Here is a 24,531-nt window from a genome sequence, read left to right as displayed (position 1 = left end):
TTTTCTTACATTTCTGTGCTATCAAAAAGTATTTGCCTCCTTTAAGATGTTCCATATTTATTCATATACTGACGTGTCCAACTATTGGTTAAAGAGGATCTGCCACTTGCTCAATTAATTGAGTCATGTACCTTGGAAAGATCCCTGATCTCCCCTGATTCTGCCGCTCTTTTCCGTTTTGTGCTACGTCGCTGCATTGCCGAGATATTCACATTAGTTTCTTCTGGAGTGCAGTATGTGAAATCTTTGCTTTGCAAACCAACTAGGCATTTCTTTATTTTCTTCTCCGGGGGCGTGCACTTTCACCCCTCCTTCCCAGATCCTGCCAATTACAGCTCAGCAATGTCTGACACCACTAGATCAGCTGCCAAGCTGTGATTGTCAGCGTCTGGGACAGAGAGGCGAAAGCACACACCCCCAAAGAAGACTCAGTGGAAACACCAAGTTGCTCTACAAGCAGAGATTTCACATACTAAAAGGAACAAATGTGAATATCTCTGCAATGGAGTGACGCAGCAGAAAACAGAAAACAGCGGCAGTATCAGCTGAGTTCAGGGATTTTTAGAAGATGTTTAACTCAGTTTTTTTAAGCAATTGACAGTTTCTCATTTAGAGCTCTAGAAGCTTTAGATTTCATAAAACTATCACAACTTGATACTAAAACCCTTGACAGGCTGCAAATCGCATCAAAACCACCAAGTAGCTATATAGACACATATAGAATAAACATCTCCCAACAGAGTATCCCCAAATCCTGTGTGGATCGATTCATTATTGTATGTCTATACCAGTTGAAGTTTTCTTCTTCTGATATAAAGCTATGAATACTCAGCATAGTGACAGATGTGTCTATCGAATCCATGTTGTCACCATTAGAGGGAGCTTACCGCATACTGTATTATCATTGCCTTAAAGCACCACTCCATTTTTTTTATTGCACCGCTGGAGTAGCGCTTTAAATCTAAGTTCCCTGCTCCCTGTCTTATACTCATGTTCTAGCGACGTCACCTTATGTCACCGCCGCTCCAGTTAGTCTCCGGCACTTTGTGACCTGTCGGCAGCTCAAGTGTTTCAGAAAGCGTGCCGGAGGTCACAACTCAGTACAACTCTATGAGAGCATCATTCTGGCTGTCATAGACTTGCACTGAGACCTTGTGAAGTAACGTCTGACAGTCAGAAGTTACAGTTACAAGATGGTGCCGCAGAATCGGAGCAATGACAAAAATGCATGAAAAATCCAGAGGGTATTTATAATACCTGGGGCAGGGGCTGTAGATGTAACGTGCCCCTCCAGTGCTGAAATAAAAAACACGCTGGAATGATGCTTTAAATATGACCTGTATGTGGTAAGTGCCTTAGCTCCCCCTAGTGGCAGCTGCAGGCAGTGTTTTAGAGAGGACCTTTCACCAAATTTTTCATTCAGAACTGGACACATGAAGTAATAGCAGCTGCATACATAAAAAAAAAAAGAAAACATTTCAGGGGCATTAAACCGAGGGGGTATTATTTGCTTAAAGGAGGCAGTCAGAAGGCATTATTAGTTTTAAGAGGCACTCAGGGGGCATTATTAATTTTATGGGGCACTGAGGGGGCATTATTTCTGTGTTGGTGGTGTCCAAAGTATTATTTGTTTTAAGGGGATATTCAGGGGGCACTATTTGTTTAAAGGAGACTCTCAGGTAGTATTATTTGTTTTAAGGTAGCACTAAGGGGGACTTTTGTGTTTTAAGGGGCATTTGAGGCATTATTTGTGTTAAGGGGACATTCAGGGGGCATTACTACTGTGTTGTGGTGCACTTGGGGGCATTATTTGTTTTAGAAGGGGCATTATTTGTTTTAAAAGAGGCATTCTTAATATGTTGGAGTGCACTCAGGGGCATTTTTTGTTTTAAGGGGATATTCAGGAAGCATTATCACTATGTTGGGGTGCACTCGGGGCATTATTTTAAGGGGTCGTTATTTGTTTTAAGGTGCACTCAAAGGGCATTATTTTAAGGGGTCATTATTTGTTTTAAGGTGCACTCAAAGGGCATTATTTGTTTTAGGGGATATTTAGAGCGCATTCTTACTATGTTGGGGTGCACTCAGGGCATTATTTTAAGGGGGCGTTATTTGTTTTAAGGTGCACTCAAAGGGCATTATTTGTTTTAGGGGGTATTTAGAGGGCATTCTTACTATGTTGGGGTGCACTCGGGGCATTATTTGAGGGGCATTATTTGTTTTAATGTGCCCTCAATGGGCATTATTTATTTTAAAGGGGTATTCGGGGGCACAATACCAGCCTTATCCCATGTGATGGCAACCCAACCTGCACCACTGCTCTTGGGTTCTTTTAATGGTCATCAGTTCATCGAATAAGGCCCCACTTTTTTAAAAATTGGATAAGTCCCCCCCACCCCCTCGCATCCCACTAGCTGTGGTCAGTGGCCGTGTAACACACCCCGCTCATTACGTTACAGTACAATACCTACATGGCTGTATGATGAAGGCCAGTGGATCTCATTGTAAGGGCTGATCCGGGTGTTCTGCGTCTGCAGGGCGTAGGGACAAGACGTCACGTGCAGAATTAAGATATTGGGAGAATCTCTTAATTCCCTGCAGTTCAACATCCGATCGACCAGTCCGAAGTTGCCCTCCTTCTGTGGATATGGACTGTAATGTGAGCTGAAGACACGGAGGAAGACATATGAACATAATGACTATTGATTGAGAGATTCATCCGTACGCAGTATAAATAAATCCAATGTGGGGGATATAGGAGAAGCACTACAGCCTAATGCATTCATGTGCCGGTGACCAGGAACGTGCCTGCGGCCCCTGAAGCCTGCTTACTGATCACAGCTAGGACTGTCAAGTGCTCGCCGGGTAATTGATCCAACAAACATTCTGATTTCCAAAGTCAATGTTTTCCTGACCACAAATATAGAAGCCTTATTATAGTATATAACATCCTAGGGAAAAGCAAATGTCCAAATCCCATCATCCGGCAGGGTGACTCCAGTAAGCCTATGTATACAGAAGCTTATGGAGTATATTCAGCAGAGCCAGCTGATCATTGTAGTCCTCCGGAGCAGAGTAATTATGGAAATGTTACGTCTATAATTGATTATAGAAAATGCGCATTAATAAACTTCTAAACTTTGGACAATTCTGTTGGAAGGATGCCCTGATAATACACGTGGTGTCCTACCCACTGGGATCACTTGCGATCTGCTGTGATCTTTGGGGGGAGGGGGGATACATCTGTTAATGTTCAGTTTTCCTATAGGTAGAATGAAGCATTCTCTTTAAAAAGTAACTATACTTTCATTTAAATCAAATCAAATCTTTATTTTTATATAGCGCTAACATATTCCGCAGCGCTTTACATACATCAGGAACACTGTCCCCATTGGGGCTCACAATCTAAAGTCCCTATCTGTATGCCTTTGGAGTGTGGGAGGAAACCGGAGTACCCGGAGGAAACCCACGCAAACACGGGGAGAACATGCAAACTCCTTGCAGATGGTGTCCTTGGTGGGATTTGAACCCAGGACCCCAGCGCTGCAAGACTGCAGTGCTAACCACTGAGCCACCAGCATGGAAAGTTATGAAACTTTGCAAATCACTTTATTATGGGATCTATCTCCGTGCATGTAATGGCTTCTAATCTTCTGCTTTTCTCCAGTCTATTTGCTTTCAGCTGCATTGATATCAGGATGTAATTATTAGGAGTACAGATGATGGCGGTGATAGGGTCAGCACCTGTCACCTCCCGTCATGCTGCCGGGTATGACAAGCGTGGTACATCTAGAAACCTGTTACAAGACAAAAATACAGCAAACAATACAACAAGTAACAGGGGGACACAATAAGAATGGTGGACCCTAGCTCTAGTGAGAGGGATAGATGGGACACCTCCTATCCTCAACTGCAGTTGTCCCTGCTCTCTTAGCCAGGCCCTCTACAGTCTCCTCAACTGTCACCAAGCAGGAACCTGAGACCCTGAAAAACCCTGTAGTTGTCCTGCCTAGTGCATTGGCAGATGGTATCCACACTGCTGCAGTAATATTACACAAGGAAAGGTAAGACAAACTTGGAAAAACAGCATCAATAAAGGATAAATTCTGACTTCTGGAACATCTTTCACAGGTCCTTCCACCAAGGGGGCCAGAATACAAATGTATAATCAGCAAAGATTGCTAGGAAAACACTACTACTTAAACCTGAAGGGCCGTGGCTACAAAGCAGCTGCAGCTGAAACGGTCTGCTGGGAGCTGCTGGCAACATAACAGACATTAACTCCTTAAGTCCCAAAGGAAATGAAATGAAATTATGTTTAAATATAGAGCCTAAGATGTTAATGAGTGACTCTAGTCCTGAACCTGTCACTAGTCTTCAAAGATAGAAAGACGACCGTGACACCTCCTCTGTGTGTGTATCTGAGCAACCTGCAGCACCTTCCCCAACACTAAAGGGTGCTTTATATGCTGCGACATCGCTAGCGATGTTGCGAGCGATAGCACCCGCCCCCGTCGTTCGTGCGACATTTGGTGATCACTGCCGTCGCGAACATTATCGCTACGGCAGCGTCACGCGCACATACCTGTGCAGCGACGTCACTGTGACCGCCGAACAATCCCTCCTTCAAGGGAGAGGTGCGTTCGGCGTCACTAAATGGCCGCCCAATAGCAGAGGAGGGGCGGAGATGAACGACCGGAACATGCCGCCCACCTCCTTCCTTCCGCATTGCCGGTGGACGCAGGTAGGTAGATGTTCGTCGTTCCTGCGGTGTCACACAAAGCAATGTGTGATGCCGCAGAAATGACGAACAAACAGCGGCATGCATCACCAACGATATTTGGAAAAGGAGCGACGTGTCAACGATAAACTATTTTTGCCGTTTTTGCGATCGTTGATCGTCGCTCCTAGCTCTCACATGCTGCGATGTCGCTAACTACGCTGGATGTGCGTTAAAACACCGTGACCCCGACAAGATATCGTTAGCGATGTCGCAGCTTGTAAAGCACCCTTAAGACAAGGACAAGAAGTAAACTGGAAAAAAATCAAGGTTTGGAAGCCACTTACATGCAATTATTTATTTATTTTTACAGTAACAGTAATGAAGACAAATCTCCAAATAAAATGATTTCCAACATTTTATGCAAAATTTAAAACAAATGTGACGCCCTGGTGCCGCCAGGTGGTCACAGAAGTGCACTGCACCCTACATAACACCTTCCCACACAAGGTTCCATCAGCCACGAAATCCTAGTCACCCCCCACCAGGTTAGGAAGGACACACCAGTGGGCAGGACCAGGCGCATTGGGAACACCCACCTAGGGGTCTTGAGGATCCAGGGGCGGGAACAGAGTAGATCAAGTTCAGACTTCGAGTAGTGAGGTCCAAGTAGAAGTGGAGACTAGCCGGGGTAGTGGCCCTGGTCTACTGGCTAGGTGGCAAGCAGTGGACCGTGTCCAAAGGCGATGGTAATACGGTCATGGGAGATCCAGGGTGGACCGGGACAGGGTTGGAGCCCGCCGGTACCAACAGCGAGATCCGGTCCGGAAACCGTGCATAGGCGGGGTACCTGGACCCTAGTTAGAAGATAGTTGCAAGCACCTTCTCTAATTCACCAGGCCGGGAGCAGGTTGCAGGCCTAGCTTCAGAAGTGTTAGCCCAGATAGAAGAGCAAAACGGCAGCCCACCGCGGGGGATAGGGTATCCGCAAACACCCACTGAAATCCCAAGGGTCAGTTTCTCCCAACCAGAACATACCGGGAGCGGACTTCCCCGTTCCAGACGGAGTCGTCCAAACGTGAGGAAAATTACGGAGTGCCGGAGAAAGGGACATCGGTACACCAGCCGGGTGTGGGACCCGAGTACACCCGGATGCGGCAGCCGGCCACTGACACCTTGGTTTACCAACGGACTTGTGTGCAATTATTCCACAGTGAGTACACTAACACTCCCCGGTCCAGCCTGGCGCGCCACCTCCGGCCTACACCACCCCCGTGTTCTGGACACTGAGCCCCGGGGCATCCATGCCTACCCGCGAAGGGGTTAACATTCAGCTGCCATCTCATCTCCCCCCCGGGTGCTCCCCAAACAGCAGCAGTGGTACCACATCCTACCACACACCGTGGGTGGCGTCACGAATCATCTACCGCAATCCCCGTACAAATACGTCCCCTTTTTATTTGAGTGTCCGCGCAACCCCCGGGTCTGGAGACCCCTCGAGCCACTGCAGATCCGGATCCGAGCAGCTCAGCTGCTGCTGACGTGGGGACGGCACACAAATATTAACAGTTAGTTACTCCTTAAATTCATCATCAACACAGACTGATTTTTCACTTGCTTCACGTCAGTTTTGCAGACTTCTTCCTATACATTTTTTTCAGGGCATGACTTAAGCGGGCTTTGTGGGGTCAAATTGAAAATGACGCACTTCCGGCATCGCATGCGACATCGTAGTGTGTAAAGGCTCGATGATACGATTAACGAGCGCAAAAGTGTCGTAATCGTATCATCGGTGCAGCGTCGGCGTAATCCATGATTACGCTGACGCGATGGGCCGATGTTGTTCCTCGCTCCTGCGGCAGCACACATCGCTGTGTGTGAAGCCGCAGGAGCAAGGAACATCTCCTACCGGCGTCACTGCGGCTTCCGTAGGATATGCGGAAGGAAGGAGGTGGACGGGATGTTTACATCCCACTCATCTCCGCCCCTCCGCTCCGATTGGCCGCCTGGCATGTGACGTCGCTATGAAACCACACGACCCGCCCCCTTAACAAGGAGGCGGGTCGCCGGCCAGAGCGATGGTCGCAGGACAGGTGAGTCCATGTGAAGTTGCCGTAGCGATAATGTTCGCTACGGCAGCTATCACAAGGAAATCGCTGCTGCGACGGGGGCGGGTACTATCGTGCTCGGCATCGCAGCATCGGCCTGCGATGTCGCAGCGTGCAAAGTACCCCTTAGGCTGTGTCCGCACTTTGCTTTTTTACCTGCTTTTCCACTGCTTTTTCAACTGCAGCGTTTTCATGCCAAAATGCTTGCCTTATGCTTTTCAAGCAAAGTCAATGGAAAATTAAGCTTTTCTTGTGTGCACTTTGCTGTTCAAAACGCTGCGTTTAATTTGCATAAATTTGGGCAAAAACTCTGCGTTTAAAGAAGCAGCATGTCAATTGTTTTTGCCATTTTGGCTGCGTGTCCCATCAATTCAATTTAATACAAAACTGCACCATTTCTAAAAGCAGCGGAAAAGCACTAAAAAATCATGAAAACCGCAAGGTGCGCATAGACTACTTTCCTTGCGTTTTACATGCATTTTTAAAACCAAAAGCATTGTCGTTTACGCCAGAGCATGCTTTTTGAAGTGCAACTACCTCGACGCAAAGTGCGGACACAGCCTTATATGCAACTTTTTGTTTGTAACCTGTTAATGTGTCGCCCAGGGATAGGGGGTACGCAGATCCGGGCCAAGGGGTCACTTCTGTAGGTATCACGGTGGCGTGACCCGGTCTTTGATCCCAGGCTCCACAACAAAAAGGGGATTAGGTAACGGAGATTGTTCGTGACGCCACCCGTGGGTTGCGGTGATGATATGGTGGCACCGCCGCTGCCTCTGGGGACCACACCCGGGACTGGTGGTGTGGGGCAGCAAGGTGGAATCCCCTCCACGGGTAGGGGAGGTGTAGTCCCGGGGCCCAATTGGGAGTTGTGGTGGTGGCAGGGATTGCAGGGAGCAGGGAACTCACAGTTCGGTTGTCTGGGTGTTAGATGAAGCTAGGCTGATGTGTGTGGTCATAAAACACAGAGTCCTTTGTAAACCAAGTTGCCGGTGACCGGGAGCCTTTTGGAGGGGTGTGCTGGTCCCACACATGGTGCAATGAGCAGGAGCCCTCTTTTGTTGCACTGCGCCTTGTAGTCTGCTTAGCTCCTCTGGTTGGAACGGGGGAAGTCCACTTCCCTGCACTATTCTGGGTTCCCGATGCCGGCAGGCCACTACCCTGCCCTGGTCCACTTTGGGTCCCCTCCTAGTGCGTGACCTGTTCCCGCAGTCCAGGGGCTCCAACCCCTCACCGCTCTGCAACTTTCTCTGCAGCCCAGGAAACACACTCCTGACTGCTCTGCTGTTCTCCTCCAACTGACTGAACTACTCTTTCCAGCTCCTAATGGGGGGAGGAGCGGCTGCTCATATGCACCATGTGAGTGTGTGTGTGTATAATCCCAACGAGGAAGCGATTCCTGTCCCCTTGGTGGGGGGTACAGTCATCTGTGACTACCTGGTTTTGCCAGGGCGTCACATTAATGCTCATTGTATACATTTTAATACAGTGGCCATTAAAGGTAGTTTTTCTGATCTGCTGCCCTGAAACTTCAAAAGCAGATTTTTGGTCAAACAGTCCGAATAGAAGCTGTGAGGAGCTGGCTGCAAACTAAGGGTATGTGCACACGTTGCTTTTTTTTCCGCGCGGAAAAAAACGCACCCTCTGGCAGAGGGGAGAATTGTAAACAATGCTTTTTGAGAAACAACGCATCGAAAACGCATGCGTTTTTCATGCGTTTTTCATGCGTTTTTCATGCGTTTTTCATGCGTTTTTCATGCGTTTTTTTAGGTGCGTTTTTTAAGACTTGTCAGTGATAATAAAGTTGGTTGAACACAGACCTTTGGAAAAAAAAACCTGTGATGTCATTTCCTTCTCCACATTCTGTTTGGATAAATGGGAGGGCTTGGAATGGAAGGAGCACCATTTGAATTTTGGAAAAGTTGAAATAAACTTCGCGCACCAAGCCCCTTAGGTACCTATACGTCAGAAAACCCCCACAAGTGACCCCATTTTGGAATCTGCACCCATCAAGGATTTTATTCAGGAGTATATTAAGCATTTTGAATCCACAGCTACTTCACCCAAAATGTTGCTGTAGCAACAATATTCTCACTTTTAGGCCCGCTTCACATGTCAGTGAAAAACACTGACGTTTTTCACTGGCGTGTAAAACACGCACATGTCCCTCCGTGTGCCGTGAATCACGGCACACGTGGGTTGTCTAAGTGCAATCCGGGCTCCGTTCTCCGTGGCCCGTGATTGCACTTAGAGATTAACTCACCTGCACCCGCTCCCGCTCTCCATGGTGCTGATCGCTCCCGCGGTGCAGCATCCGGCCGGCGCTGACCCCCGCAGCAGCTGCTTCCGGGTCGGCTGTGTCGTGCATCATGAATATGCGCGACAATAATGAGCCGGCTCAGAAGCAGCAGGGAGAACGGGCTGCAGAGGACATCGCTGGACGCCGGGTGAGTTAAAATGTTTTTTATTTTAAAAGCACGTTTTTTTCTGGCACGTGTTTCACGGATCACACCACTGCGTGGTCCGTGGGACATCAGTGATGCCAGAAAAAAATGGACATGTCTCCGTGCGGCAATCACGCACACGCGGGTACGCCGCATGGAGACACGTGCAGTGAAAAATCACTGATGTGTGAGCAGACCCATTCATTATAATGGGTCTGCGTATGTCAGTGATTCTGGTACGTTTAAAAAAAAGCACAAACGTCCCAGAATCACTGACGTGTGAAAGGGGCCTAAGGCTATGTGGCCATGATCCAGCGACACGGCGTCTAGTACACAGGGTCAGCCTTCCTGCAGCTGCCCATGCCCACGATTTGGGTTCAGGCTGCTGTGGAGCTCTATGCTACCTGCAGAGAACACTCTCGTCTCCGCAGCATAAATTGACATGCGGAGGCTCGGGAAGCCACGCTACCGGTCAGTTTATGCTGCGGAGAAAAGAAGCACAGTGGGCATGGGATCTCCAAAAATCCTTCCACTGTGCTTCTACTGCACAACGCAGCGTTATGGACGCAGGGAAAACACTCAGCGCCCATAACGCTGCAAACCCTGATTGTGGACACACAGCCTAAAAAGCGTCAATGGATGAAGGGATGTCAAATATATAGAACGTCCTACCCCCGCCTGCATATTCTAAGCTGGCACCTTTAGTACCTTTCATGTGGCACTAAAGGGTGCCTAGCTTAGTATTTATCCAATAAAAAAAAAAAAAAAAAAAATGAAAAAAATGGCGTGGGGTCCCCCCTATTTTTGATAGCCAGTCAGGGTAAAGCAGACAGCTGTAGCCTGCAAACCACAGCTGGCAGCTTCATCTTGGCTGGTGATCAATTTGGAGGGCTCCCCAGGCTTTTTTTTTTTTATTTTTAAATAAAGAATAAAAAAAAAAATAACGTGGGGTCCCCCCAAATTAGATCACCAGCCAAGGTGAAGCTGACAGCTGGGGTCTGGTATTCTCAGGGTGGGAAGAGCCATGGTTATTGGACTCTTCCCAGCCTAAAAATAGCAGGCCGCAGCCGCCCCAGAAGTGCGCATCCATTAGATGCGCCAATCCTGGCGCTTCGCCCCAACTCATCCCGCGCCCTGGTGCGTTGGCTAACGGGGTAATAAATGGGGTTGATACCAGATGTGTAATGTCACCTGGCATCAAGCCCAGCAATTAGTGATGTCACGGCGTCTATCAGACACCCGACATAACTAATTGACAGTAAACAAAAGCAAAAAAAGACAACAAAAAATTTTTATTAGAAAAAACACTCCCCAAATCATTCCCTTGTTCTCCAATTTAATAAAAAAAAATGGGTCCGCAGAAATCCATATGGATGTCCCACGTCGCCTCTGGACCTTCTAGAATATGGGGGCACGTTCAGGAAACGTATCCCCCATTTTCTAGGAGGGCAGACCCTCCATTTGAGGAGAGTGGGTGCAAAAATCTGCACCCACTCTCCCCGGGTCACAGCTGCAGACTGCGAGCAGCCAGCACAGCTCTCTGAACACAGTGCTGGCTGTCAGCTGCTCTGCACATGTGACCGGCCAGCGTGCACTGAAGGAGGAGGAGGCCGCGGGGGATCAGCGCTGCGACCGGACAGGTATGTATGACACCGGGGGGAATAGGGGGTGAACGGGCAGGGCCTGGGGAACAGTTTTCTGTCGCATGTGTTATTGCACATGCGACAGAAATCATAGGAGCAGGGCGGCCGGTGCGCTACTGAGCGCGCGGCCATGTTGGATTTTCGGGAGGGGGGTCGGGGGTCGGGGCGGGCACTTTGGCGACACCGGGGGCTTTGCCAGGAAGTGAGGTCAACAGGAAGCCTCTTGACCTCACTTCCAGGTAAATGCCTGCGTTCTGGCGTGCCGACAAAGGCCGCGGACCGCAACAAAAAAGCAGGTCCATGCGTTGTGGCTGCGTTCTGACCCCACATCATTGATTTCAATGGGGGAGAGAACGCAGCCACAACGCACAAAAGAAGTGACATGCTGCTTTTCTTTCCGCACCGATTTTTGGCATCCAAAACGCTGCGGAAAGAAACGCAGCATGTGCACTGATTTTTCAGCTTTCCCATACACTTTGCTGGGAAAGCTGAACGCATGCAATTTGCCACTGAAACGCTGCGGTTCAAAACGCAGCGTTTCCGCGGTAAAAAACGCATCGTGTGCACACAGCCTTAAGGGTATTGGACCAATAGACATAGAGCTGGTTGGTACTGTGATGTGGAGGGGGGAGATATGTTGCTGTGGCCAGGTCCTGTTGTTTATGAATGGACTATAGAGATTGGAGCTGGATAGCATGGTAGGGCCGTGATATCTGTCGTCTGGATTTGAGGAACTATGCCAAGGGCTATTGTTGATATCTATCATCTGGTTTTGAGGCACTATCCTAGGGACTATTGTTGATATCCATCATCTGAATTTGAGGAACTATTCTAAGGACTGTTGTTGATATCAGTTGTCTGGAAGAGCATAAGCACTATTGTAAATATAAACTGTTTCATCGTTAACCTGCCTATGTGATTAATACAACCCACGACCTCAGATCTTCACAGAAGCGATCATATGATTGCTAGTTGAACAAATAAAGTGTAATTGAGGTTAAAGAAGAATTAGAAAGAAAGAAACATTTCTATTTAAAGAGAACCTGCCATTAGATCCATGCTGTCCAGACTACAAAAAACATGAATGTGAGCCTGTCCGCATGATTACAGCCAGGCATATTTCATACACCAAATCTGCAGCGAGTGCACATACCCTTAAGCCTGCTTTACACGAGACGATTGATTGTGCGATAGCACAATCGATCGTACCCGCCCCCGTCGTTTTTGCATCACGGGCAATTAGTTGCCCATGGCACACAAACTCGTTTAACCCCCGTCACACGTACTCACCTTCCGGACGACCTCGCTGTGGGCGACGATTGTCCACTTCCTGCAGTGGGCGGGACGTTCGGCGTCACAGTGACGTCACACGGCAGGCGGCCAATAGAAGCGGAGGGGCGGAGATGAGCGGGATGTAAACATCCCGCCCACCTCCTTCCTTCCATTAAGCCGTTGGGTGCCGCGGGAGGCAGGTAAAGCTGTTGTTCATCGTTCCCGTGGTGTCACACGGAGCAACGTGTGATGCCACGGAAACGATGAACTACCGCCGCCATTTTAATTAAACAATTATATGAAACCTAGCGACGAGTACACGACTCACGATTTGTGAGCGATACTGCATCGCTAGGAGGTGTCACACGAGACGACGTCGTGCGGTATGCCGGATGTGCGTCACGAAAACCGTGACCCCGACGACATATCGCACAATCTATCGCCTCGTGTAAAGCCCGCTTTATACAGGAAAAACAAGTACAAAGGATAGCTGACGACCAACGGAGGTATCGGCACTACTGAAGAGATCAGGGAATTTCAATCCCAGTTACAAAATGGCAACCGCCACTCAATTCCTTCTATATAGGGCTACAGGAAAAAGCCGAGTGCCAAGCTGGACAGCCCCATAGGAGCGGCCGTCTCAAACGGGAATTGTGTAGGAACCTGTGATTACTCCCAAAACTGAACACTGGCAAACACATAAAAGATAAGTCACCTGGAGAGATCCCAGTGCGCGTGGTCATGAACCAGGACGAACAGCGTGTGCGGGTTTTGTGCGGCTTTTTGAAGAAACAAATTGAATTTCCTGGGAGCGTCGGCATCAAGCTTTATGACGTACGACTCCATGCACTGTTTAGTCAGCAGATCCTTCTCGACGCCGAGCTCCAGCAGGACACCTGGAGAAAGAACCACGACATGTCATACCGTCCACAGCACGGGCCAAGGGACACAATTATACAAGAGGGACCCATAGGGATCAGCCAGCGCAACTCGATGGGACTGCAGCTGGAGATGTCTGCATGGCAGCGCTCTCATTCTGCCAGTGTGGAACTATACGGCCCAGCATGTCCTTATATAAAGTCTGATAATCCAACTGCAGATATCCCTTGGAAATACTGCGGATTAAACTAAAATTTTCTCCGCAGCCTCGGAATGAGCTGTCATAAAATCACATCCGCAATGCGGATAAAAACCTGGTGCATAATGGCCCTTCGTGGATGTAGTGAGGCCCCGACACGCTTTTCGTGTGTTGTGTGACCGGGTAAACTTTAAATAACATGGAGAGAGGCATATTGCAGCACAAACACAGTAATTATGCCCCTACTGAAACCATCATAGGGCAGGATTACTCCTAAAATACCTCCGACACACACTATGATACGCCCACAGTAAATTTCCCCACAATATTTACCTCTAAAGTACCCCACACACAATATGATGCCCCCACAGTGCCCCCCACATAGTATAATACCCTCTACAACAAGGTGCCCCTAAAATGACTCATACACAGTAAAATGTCTCATATTTCCTCCACATATAGTATGATGGCCCACACATCCACCCACATACATTATCATGGCCCACACAGCCCTCTACACACATATCATGGCTCCCACAGCCCGTCACATACAGTATCATGTCTCACACATGACCAATACAGTCCCCCACATAAAGTATCATGGCCCACGCAGCTCCTCACACATATTATCATGGCACACATAGCCCCCACAGTCCATCACACACAGTATCATGGCTCACACATGGCCCATATAGTTCCCTACACATAGTATCATGGCCCACATAGTCCCCACACACATTATTATGACTCCCACCTGGCCCATACAGCCGCCACACATAGTATCATTGCCCACACAACCCCTCACACACAGTGTCATGGCCCACAAAGCCCCCCACACATATTAACACATATTACCATGGGCCACACAACACCCAGCACACATTATCTTGGCCCATACAGCCCCCCCATGCACAGTATCATGGCCCACACATCCCCCACAGCCTGTCACAGTATCATGACCTACACATGGCCCATACAGTCCCCCACACATAGTATCCGGGCCCACACAGCCCCCCACAAACAGTATCATGGCCAACACAGCCCTTCACACACACATTATTATAGCCCACACAGCCTCCCCAATACACAGTATTATGGCCCACACAGCTGCCACAGCACCTCACACACAGTATCATGGCCGACACAGCCCCCCACACACATTATCATGGCCCACATAGGCCCCCACACATAATACCATGGCCCACACAACACCCAGCACACATTATCTTGGCCCATACAGCCCCCCATGTACAGTATCATGGCCCACACATCCCCCACAGCCCGTCACACACAGTATCATGACCTACACATAGCCCATAGAGTCCCCCATGCATAGTATCATGGCCCACACAGCCTCCCACACACATATCATAACCCATACAGCCCCTCACACATTATCATGGCCCACACAGCCCCCACATGCATTATCATGGCCCTAACAGCCTCCCACACACATTATTATGGCCCACACAGCACCCCATATACAATATCATGGCCCAAACAGCACCCAGAGCCTGTAATACTCAGTATAGTGGCCTAAACATGGCTCATACAGAACCTCACACACATTATCATGGTCAACACAGTCTCCCACACATAGTACCATGGAACCAAATGAGTATGATGCCTCCCACAAAGTGCTGTCCATCTGCTCCCCACACACAGTATGATGACCCCCAAACAATAAGATGGCCAGCAAACAGCATCATGTCCACCAAACTAAGTATCAGGATCTACAAAGCCCTCCATAAAGAATGACAATGGGGGAAAAAAAACTTCTTATGTAGCCTCGTTCCCTCAAAGCACTGCTCATCTCTTTGCAGAGTGTGGACTGAGATCCCAAGTAGCAGGTGTGATCTAGTGACGTCATTGCGCCTGCTGCAATGAGACTCAGACGCTCAGGCTGAATGGTGTAATAGAGCGGATGGCTGCCGCTTACACCTTGAATATGCACATAGAGTTAAAATCAGGCGGGGTTGTTGGGCTACCCTTGATTTACAGGCCATATAGCAGTCTCATGTTCTGCCACTATGGGTGGTACTCCCCTGAACATGTGATTTCATACCTGAACTCCAGACATGAGAGAGGGTTTGCTGGTAAGTGACCTCACAGGGGGGAACACAGATAAGAAAATCCACTTTCTCAAAAGATCCCAGGTCCAGGTTCTGGGTGCTGGAGTCTGCAATCGAGCAAACGTGAGACAGGAGCTTCTGTGCCACCGCCAACTGAGAGGGGCGCAGCTGGTGCCACTCTATATTATAACCTGCATGTGAGGAGAAAGGGTAAGCAAAACAAATATATAGTAGTATTATTATTATAACTTATAGTATTAATATTAGTAATATTATTATTATTTATTAGTATTAGTAGTATTATTACATATATTATTAATATTAGTAATACTATTATTATTTATTAGTATTAGTATTACATATAGTATTCATATTAGGAATACTATTATTATTTATTAGTATTAGTGGTATTATTACATATATTATTAATATTAGTAATACTATTATTATTTATTAGTATTAGTATTAGTATTACATATAGTATTCATATTAGGAATACTATTATTATTTATTAGTATTAGTGGTATTATTACATATATTATTAATATTAGTAATACTATTATTATTTATTAGTATTAGTAGTATTATGCCATATAGTATTAATATTAGTAATACTATTATTATTTATTAGTATTAGTAGTATTATTACATATATTATTAATAAACACCTTTTTCTTACTTAATTTTGTGTACTTTTCGATAACAATAATTTTTTATAATTGGGTTTCATTAAAAATGTTGTACCATTTCCCTTCTATATCTTCTTCGTTGCACTATTAGCTGCTGTAAAATGAGTTAACTGAGATTCTGTCAGTGAGCTCATTATACACGTCTAATGGGAGAGTTTCTAACTCTTTTATTTTGCTTTTTCTGAGCTCCTCTCCGCGGATTTTTGACCACAATTCACATAAAAGTTGAATGCGCAGGGAAACAAAAAGTGTAAAAGCAAATCGGTGCAAAATCGTTATAAAACTGAATTACAAAAATGCCTTTTTTTGCTCAAAATATATGAATTGAAGTAAAAAAAAATGTTCCCATTAATAATTAATTGTAACACTGTTTGGCTCTCTATTATAATCAGCGGCGGCTCAGCTATGAAGCTCTGTGTCTTTTAGATTTGGTAGAAGTAATTATTATTACTAATTATTATTAATCATTATTAATATTATTATTTAATTTGGGCCTTTTTTTCTCCAGAAATTTTACTCGGTTTTGTCTGGGCGGGGTTTTCTGCATTATCATCATGGTTTTTGTTTAATTCATCATTTGAGACTTTTTAAAGTGTTTTTTGCACAGTTGTACTGTCTGTTTTTCTAAAAATCTGCCTTTCATTGTTTATTTATTTTTTGCGCACTGCAAACTAACATGGGACATTTTTAAGTTTATTGAAAAAATTGTGCAACTTTTTTTACTCTAAATAGGTGCAAAAAAGGGAAAAATCCAAAAAATTCATCTCTGAATTTGTGTCAATTCATCAAAAATTGTGCGTCCATTTTTATGAATTCAGTGGAAAATTAGCCATTATAAAAAGAAAGACAAAAAATAGTAAAACAAACTTAGAAATGATGAATTGGTTCCAAAGTTCATAAACTTATCAAAATGGTACAAAAAAACCGTTTTTTCACTAAACAGAGCGCTTCTGCCATCTGGTGGTGAAATAGTAAAATTGCAGCTTTATTATCCTAGGGTTTAAATCTAATTATAATCCTGTTTAGGATAGTATAGAAGCGGTAAAATGAGCTGATTGTTGTTAATTCAGTACACAGATGTGTGTTCTGGAGACTTACCTGAGCAGGAGGCCGGTCTGCTCTCCCCAATTGTTTTTTTTGGTGTTGAAGAAATGAGGCTGTGTTTTTCCTGATGGTATTTATCCAACAGGACGTCAATGTCTCCATCTATTGAAACAGATCAGATAAAAGTCATTGTGATATAATATTGATGCAGGAAAATGGATAAAAAGGTTTATTTTTGCTGCTACTGTAAGATCCTGTGTTTTTTCCATATAAAAAAGGCACGGGAATAAAGGCTACGTGTGAACAAGACCTTGCCATTAAAATGAGTAAGTGGTCTCTAGCCGCAGTCTATAATACCTGGACAGAAGTTGCTGAAGAACGCTCGTAAGGACTCGACCTTCCCACTCGTCAGCTCATAGTTGATTTCTTTCATGTAGTCCACTGGCGAATACATGCTTTCAATTAATGTACGAGCCTGGTATTTACCTGTATGAATCAGAATAATATCATATAAGTATGATTTGTCACTGCACAGAACACATTAGCGCTAGTGGTGGTGGCTTTACACTACTCCTTCCGACACTTGGCATTGTGTTTGGTGATGTAAGGCTTGTAGACAACCATGGAAATCCAGCCATAATTCTCTAATAGGGAAAATCCATGGTTGTCCAGGCCTTTAAACTCCTAGCTCACCTTTCGTCACTGGACCCCTATAGCTACACCCCAGGGTCAAACATTAACAATTATCGCTGTCTATTGGCATCTGCAGGGGGAGGCCCTGTGGAGACACTCTGCAAATGGAGTGAATATTAACAGTGCTATATGCATTTGTGGGGGAACTGTTGGGCCTATTAGTTCCTCTAATGCAGAAATGTTTATTAATAAATATGTAATCGAAAAAAAAGAGTCTGTATCCCTTTATTTCTTCCTTGAAAACAGTGGACACATTTTTCTAATGTTTAAAGCTTAGAATTTGGCAATAAAAGGGGGCAAAATTGGTGCATTAGGCGCTGATTCATCACTTGCATGTTCTCCTTTTACGTCTTGTGGTATTAGTTGCCATTTGGTTAGTTCCCACATGGGTTTATGAGGGATCGATCATGTCAAACTAATTTGATCAGCTTCTATGAAGAGGTAAGTTCAAGCCTGGACCAGGGAAATGCAGTGAATGTTGTGTATATGGACTTTTCAAAAGCTTTTGATACGGTGCCACACAAAAGGTTGGTACATAAAATGAGAATAATGGGGATAGGGGAAAATATGTGTAACTGGGTTAAAAACTGGCTCAGTGATAGGAAACAAAGGGTGGTTATTAATGGTACGTACTCGGACTGGGTCTCAGTTCATAGTGGGGTACCACAGGGGTCAGTATTGGGCCCGCTTCTTTTCAACATATTTATAAATGACCTTGTTGGGGGCATGCGGAGTAGAATTTCAATATTTGCAGATGATACTAAACTCTGCAGGGTAATCAATACAGAGGAGGATAATTTTATATTACAGGGAGATTTATGTAAATTGGAGGATTGGGCTGAGAAGTGGCAATTGAAGTTTAATGTAGATAAATGTAAGGTCATGCACTTGGGTAGAGGAAATAACATTTATGATTATGTACTTAATTGTAGAACACTGGGTAAAACAGACACAGAAAAAGACTTGGGTGTATGGGTGGATGGTAAACTTCACTTTAGTGGCCAGTGTCAGGCAGCTGCTGCCAGGGCTAATAAAATAATGGGATGTATTAAAAGAGGTATAAGTGTTCATGAAAAAAATATAGTTCTACCTCTGTACAAGTCACTAGTGCGACCGCACTTAGAATACTGTGTACAATTCTGGTCACCGATATATAAGAAGGACATAGTTGAACTGGAGAGGGTGCAGAGAAGAGCCACCAAGATTATTAGAGGAATGGGTGGGCTGCAATACCAAGACAGGTTATTAAACTTGGGGTTATTTAGTTTGTAAAAACGAAGGCTTAGGGGGGATCTAATCACAATGTATAAATATATGAGGGGACAGTACAGAGACCTTTCCAAAGATCTTTTTACACCTAGGCCTGCGACTGGAACACGGGGGCATCCGCTACGTCTTGAGGAAAGAAGGTTTAATCATAATCACAGACGAGGATTCTTTACTGTACGAGCAGTGAGACTATGGAACTCTCTGCCGCATGATGTTGTAATGAGTGATTCACTACTAACATTTAAGCAGAGCCTGGATGCCTTTCTTGAAAAATTTAATATTACCAGTTATGTATATTAGATTTTATAACAGGGTATTGATCCAGGGAACTAGTCTGATTGCCGGATGTGGAGTCAGGAAGGAAATTTTTTCCCCATTGGAACTTGTTTGCCACATTGGGTTTTTTTTGCCTTCCTCTGGATCAACATGTTAGGCTACGGGTTGAACTAGATGGACTTAGAGTCTCCCTTCAACCTTAAAAACTATGATACTATGATACTATGATTTTTGCCACCAAATTTATTAAAATGGTGGAAAAGAGTCATAAATTTAGTGCAAAGTCAGAAAAATTTTCTTTTTTTTTAATTGTTTTGCAAATCTCAAGAACTACCCCAAAATACTTGGAAAAACACCAAGAGATGGCTGAAATAGTGCTACATTTTTCTAACTTTTTAAAGTCGCAATTGATGAATCAGCCGAAATTAAGTGGAATAGCTCAACTCCGCCGAAAGCAGGAAAAAAAAATTTGGAGAGCACATACAAAAGAAAGACATAAAAAAATGCTCATGTAGAATAATTAATAATATGTCAACAAAAACAAAGTACAAAACGCAGAAAACTAGAGAAATGCAAAGGCAATTTTGGATCAGGGCTTTTGTCTTGTTTCGAGTCTTAAGAGGGCTTTACACACAGCGACATCGCTAGCAATGTCGCACGTGAAAGCACCCGCCCCCGTCGTTTGTGCATCACGGGCAAATCGCTGCCCGTGGCGCACAATATCGCTAGGAGCCGTCACACATACTTACCTTCCTAGCCACGTCGCTGTGACGCCGCACAAACCGCCCCCTTAGAATAGAGGCTGTTCGCCGGCCGGCAAACAGCCTCTTTTCTAAGGGGGCGGTTCATGCGGCGTCACAGCGACGTCACACGGCAGGCGACCAATTGAAGCGGAGGAGCGGAGAGCAGCCGCATGGAAGTCACGCCCACCTCGTTGCCGGAGGACGCAGGTACGCTGTTGTTCCTCGTTCCTGGGGTGTCACATGTAGCGATGTGTGCTGCCTCAGGAACGATGAACAACCTGCGTCCTGAAACAGCAACGAGATTTTGAAAATGAACGACGTGTCAACGATCAGTGATTAGGTGAGTATTTCAGATTGTTAGCAGTCGTTCATACGTGTCATGACGTCGCTAACGAGGCCGGATGTGCGGCACGAATTTCGTGACCCGAACGACATCTTGTTAGCGATGTCGTTGTGTGTAACGGGGCCTTTAGGCTATGTGCGTGAAATGACCAGCCAGGGAGGCCTCTGGCTGTGTAGTCGTGGCAGCACTATATTCAAGGCACATCCCTGGCTTCATCACTTCTTTAATGTTGAGAGAGTGTATGTCGGTGTCTTCATCGGCCGATGCACAAAGAGGCTGCAGGCAACAGTCCAGATGCAATAAAAACGACATTTATTCACAAAGTTAAAGAGGAAAACACTCCGGTCAGCGGATTCCGGCAATATTAGTGGAGCTGGGGACAACCTGCCCAAACGCACCCTCTGATGGGGATATGCCCAGAGTTCTTCTCCCACTCTTCAGCCAAGCATACACCGGACCCACACCGGCAGAATAGGCTTTGAGGTTGCGCCACTGGACTCCCACTCTTCAGCCAAGCATACACCGGACCCACACCGGCAGAATAGGCTTTGAGGTTGCGCCACTGGACTCCCACTCTTCAGCCAAGCATACACCGGACCCACACCGGCAGAATAGGCTTTGAGGTTGCGTCCACCTCCTTATCTCCGGTGTCCCCTGATGTTCCGCTCACACAATCGCACTTGCCGCTCCAGATGTTCACACTCCGCTGACCCGGATCTTTCTCCCCCACACACATTCAGACCTTGCCTAGCAATCCGGCCGACTCCTCCTCCCCGGTGGCAACAGCCGTCCCACCCGGCCACTAGGGGGTGCCCTAACACATCATATACAATAATAAAACATTTTTAATAACAACAGTGCCGGGTTATCTATGCTAGACTAGTAGGGGGTAGGCCCACCCACTACATGCCTCCCCTCTTAAAATCCGAGCCTCCCGGCAAGGCTCTTAAACACATAAAAACATAAACACATAAAAACCTTTCGGTTCAGTCCCCAACAGCGGCACCAGTTCAGCGGCGCTCCTGGTCTTGAGGGGCGCTTGATGGCGCAACAGCGCTCCCGGTCTCTGGATAGCGCCCGGAGGCTCAACAGCGCTCCCGGTCTTAGATGGGTGCCCGGAGGCTTCAGTAGCGCTCCCGGTCTTCGCTGGAGGTGCCCGGAGGCTTCAAGAGCGCTCCCGGTCTTTGCTGGGGGCAACAGGCCCGTAAAACTTTACAACAACAGAGAAACTTTCTGCCGGTCTGGAACAACACCGGTCTCGGCAAGTGCTGGAGGCAACAACTTACTCTGGGGGCCAGGCTCTCTTCCATTCTTCCGCTTGAGCCTGGATGTAGGCCCTCAGAGTTTGTCCCGGCTGGCGGCGGATTCGCCTGAAAGACACCGGGGCGTAGGGCGGTTCCTCCGGCACAGCTGCTGCAGCTCCTCTTGGCGGTGATGGCGTTTCTGCCCGGGATGGTGGTGGCGCGGCGGGCGACGCGTCCAGCATGAAAACCGGTCTGTTGTTGACATTTTGCGTCACCGCTACCACGGCTGGAACCCTCTCCGGATCGGGGGTCGGTTCAGCCACTGCCTCTGGGATGACAGCCTTGATGCGCCTAGGGTGAGAGGGCTCAGACAGACTCGGCCTAGCGTGACTCCGGCGCCGCTCTTGCTGCTCCTCCCACTCAATCTCCTCCTGCCACTGCTCCGCTTCCCGGGAGGTCGGCATGCGGGAGACACAGACAGCAAACAGGCCGCGGCTACCGGCGTCCGGCAGGAAGGTGACTTTCTCGCCCGGCCAAAGGGTGTGCAATCGCTTAGGGAGTCCTTCGACATCGAGATGAACCCGGTTATAAAAATAGTCATCCCCGGTCTCTACTTCTCGGATGAAGCCGTATCCCTCTTGCTGGTTAAACTTGACTACCACCCCGGTCACAAACTGCTGGGCTAGCTTCTCGCCACCGGAACCGGACAGCATTTCCCGGACAATGGTCTCAGCCAGGAGCCGTTCCTGGACGGGGTCAGGCTTCGGGGGCGGAACACTGGGGCGCGCCTTCTCCGGCGGGGCGATGACTGGGTCCCAGAAGAAGCCCAGGTGGTCCTCCTCTAGACGCCCAGCTAACTCCTCAGCCGACTCTGGCGCCGGGACAAGTGGTGTGGCGACGGCGTTAAGCTGCGGGGTGTCCCATGGGAAAGCAGCAACCCCCGGACGGCTTGGCATGGGCGGGGTAGCATAGGTCGCCTTTACCTCTGTAATGGTGCTCCCGGTTTGAGCGTCCCATGAGGTCTTCCAAGAGACCTTGTCCGGTCTTGTAGAGCCTCCCGGCCCAATGGGAAGGTCCGCTATCGCGGCCTCGCTAGCAGGGGCGAACCGGGGTCGGCCTCGGCCAAGGCTGATGAGGGCCATAGTCGTCGCCAACTCCGCAGGTTGCCCAAAGTTCTCCATCTCGGTTCTCAACAGAATCGCTGATAATGGCGGTGGTGTCGACGCTGAGACTGGAGGAAGTGGAGGCGGGTCTTCATTTCCCGCTCTTAAACAGACTCCACCCCCAGCCCCACGCATCATTTCGACTCCTCCGCTGAGGTACTTCTTTTTCTTTTTCTTCTTCCATGCCCTGGAGTTGGCGCCTCCCCTCTTTGGGCGGAGTACTCCATGCTTTCTCTTCGGCACCGGCCAGCCCCAGGCTCTTCTTTCGGCGCCAATTTTCCGCGCCTTTTCTGTTTCTTCACAGACGTCGGCCATCTTGCCGCCATCTTGTGCCCGGTCCAACGCCCTGGGCACTTCTTCCTCCCACCATGGGACTGGGAATCTTCTTTCATCGTCCGAATTCCGTGCTTCAGGCACCACTTGGTCTTCAGACTCCTGGTTCTCCGGCAAGGGACTCGGATCCTGCCGACTACGCCACATGAAATGACCAGCCAGGGAGGCCTCTGGCTGTGTAGTCGTGGCAGCACTATATTCAAGGCACATCCCTGGCTTCATCACTTCTTTAATGTTGAGAGAGTGTATGTCGGTGTCTTCATCGGCCGATGCACAAAGAGGCTGCAGGCAACAGTCCAGATGCAATAAAAACGACATTTATTCACAAAGTTAAAGAGGAAAACACTCCGGTCAGCGGATTCCGGCAATATTAGTGGAGCTGGGGACAACCTGCCCAAACGCACCCTCTGATGGGGATATGCCCAGAGTTCTTCTCCCACTCTTCAGCCAAGCATACACCGGACCCACACCGGCAGAATAGGCTTTGAGGTTGCGCCACTGGACTCCCACTCTTCAGCCAAGCATACACCGGACCCACACCGGCAGAATAGGCTTTGAGGTTGCGCCACTGGACTCCCACTCTTCAGCCAAGCATACACCGGACCCACACCGGCAGAATAGGCTTTGAGGTTGCGTCCACCTCCTTATCTCCGGTGTCCCCTGATGTTCCACTCACACAATCGCACTTGCCGCTCCAGATGTTCACACTCCGCTGACCCGGATCTTTCTCCCCCACACACATTCAGACCTTGCCTAGCAATCCGGCCGACTCCTCCTCCCCGGTGGCAACAGCCGTCCCACCCGGCCACTAGGGGGTGCCCTAACACATCATATACAATAATAAAACATTTTTAATAACAACAGTGCCGGGTTATCTATGCTAGACTAGTAGGGGGTAGGCCCACCCACTACATGCGCACACTATTTTTTTTCTTCACACCTCTGGCAGAAAAACGCATGTGTTTTTGCCACGTTTATGGTGCGTTTTTGCCGCATTTTGGTGCGTTTTGCCCATACATTTTTGCCCAAAAACTGAAGGCAAAAAATAAGCAACGTGTGCATAGCCTTTCTGAATTCTCATAGACTTTGCTGGAGAATATCATACTTGTAGTTTAAATCCACAAACGCAGCAAAAAACGCAGCAAAAAAACGCAGCAAAAACCACAGCAAAAACTATAGTGTGCGCACAGGGCCTTAAACATATTTTTTATGTATATTGGAAAAGGGGCTACAACTTAGAGGAAAAGGGTGCGGTTTAGTTCCATAATGATGCCGATCAGGAGTAAAATTAGACAAAAGTGATGCACTGAGCGTATCATCCAGCATGAGGCCCTGTTGTAACTTTGGCCCATTTTTACTGTCCAGTCTAAGTTTGCACTATGTAATAATGGGTGAGA

General features: G+C 47.4%; 1 protein-coding gene across 1 annotated transcript in view; it reads right to left on the bottom strand.

Annotated features, from left to right (window-relative positions):
• GREB1 (growth regulating estrogen receptor binding 1) overlaps positions 1 to 24,531 on the bottom strand; it is a 207,140-nt gene that overhangs the window by 102,883 nt on the left and 79,726 nt on the right. The window contains exons 11-15 of the mRNA XM_075341115.1: positions 17,428 to 17,556; positions 17,125 to 17,232; positions 15,331 to 15,528; positions 12,903 to 13,083; positions 2,472 to 2,664 (exon numbers count right to left, since the gene is read on the bottom strand). Coding sequence (XP_075197230.1) covers positions 2,472 to 2,664; positions 12,903 to 13,083; positions 15,331 to 15,528; positions 17,125 to 17,232; positions 17,428 to 17,556 — 809 coding nt within the window. The remainder of the gene's footprint in view (positions 1 to 2,471; positions 2,665 to 12,902; positions 13,084 to 15,330; positions 15,529 to 17,124; positions 17,233 to 17,427; positions 17,557 to 24,531) is intronic.

Source organism: Anomaloglossus baeobatrachus, chromosome 3 (assembly GCF_048569485.1).
Source record: "Anomaloglossus baeobatrachus isolate aAnoBae1 chromosome 3, aAnoBae1.hap1, whole genome shotgun sequence".
NCBI classification, from domain to species: domain Eukaryota; kingdom Metazoa; phylum Chordata; class Amphibia; order Anura; family Aromobatidae; genus Anomaloglossus; species Anomaloglossus baeobatrachus.
Note: the sequence above shows the minus strand (reverse complement) of the source record. Positions and strands in the feature narration are given on the sequence as shown.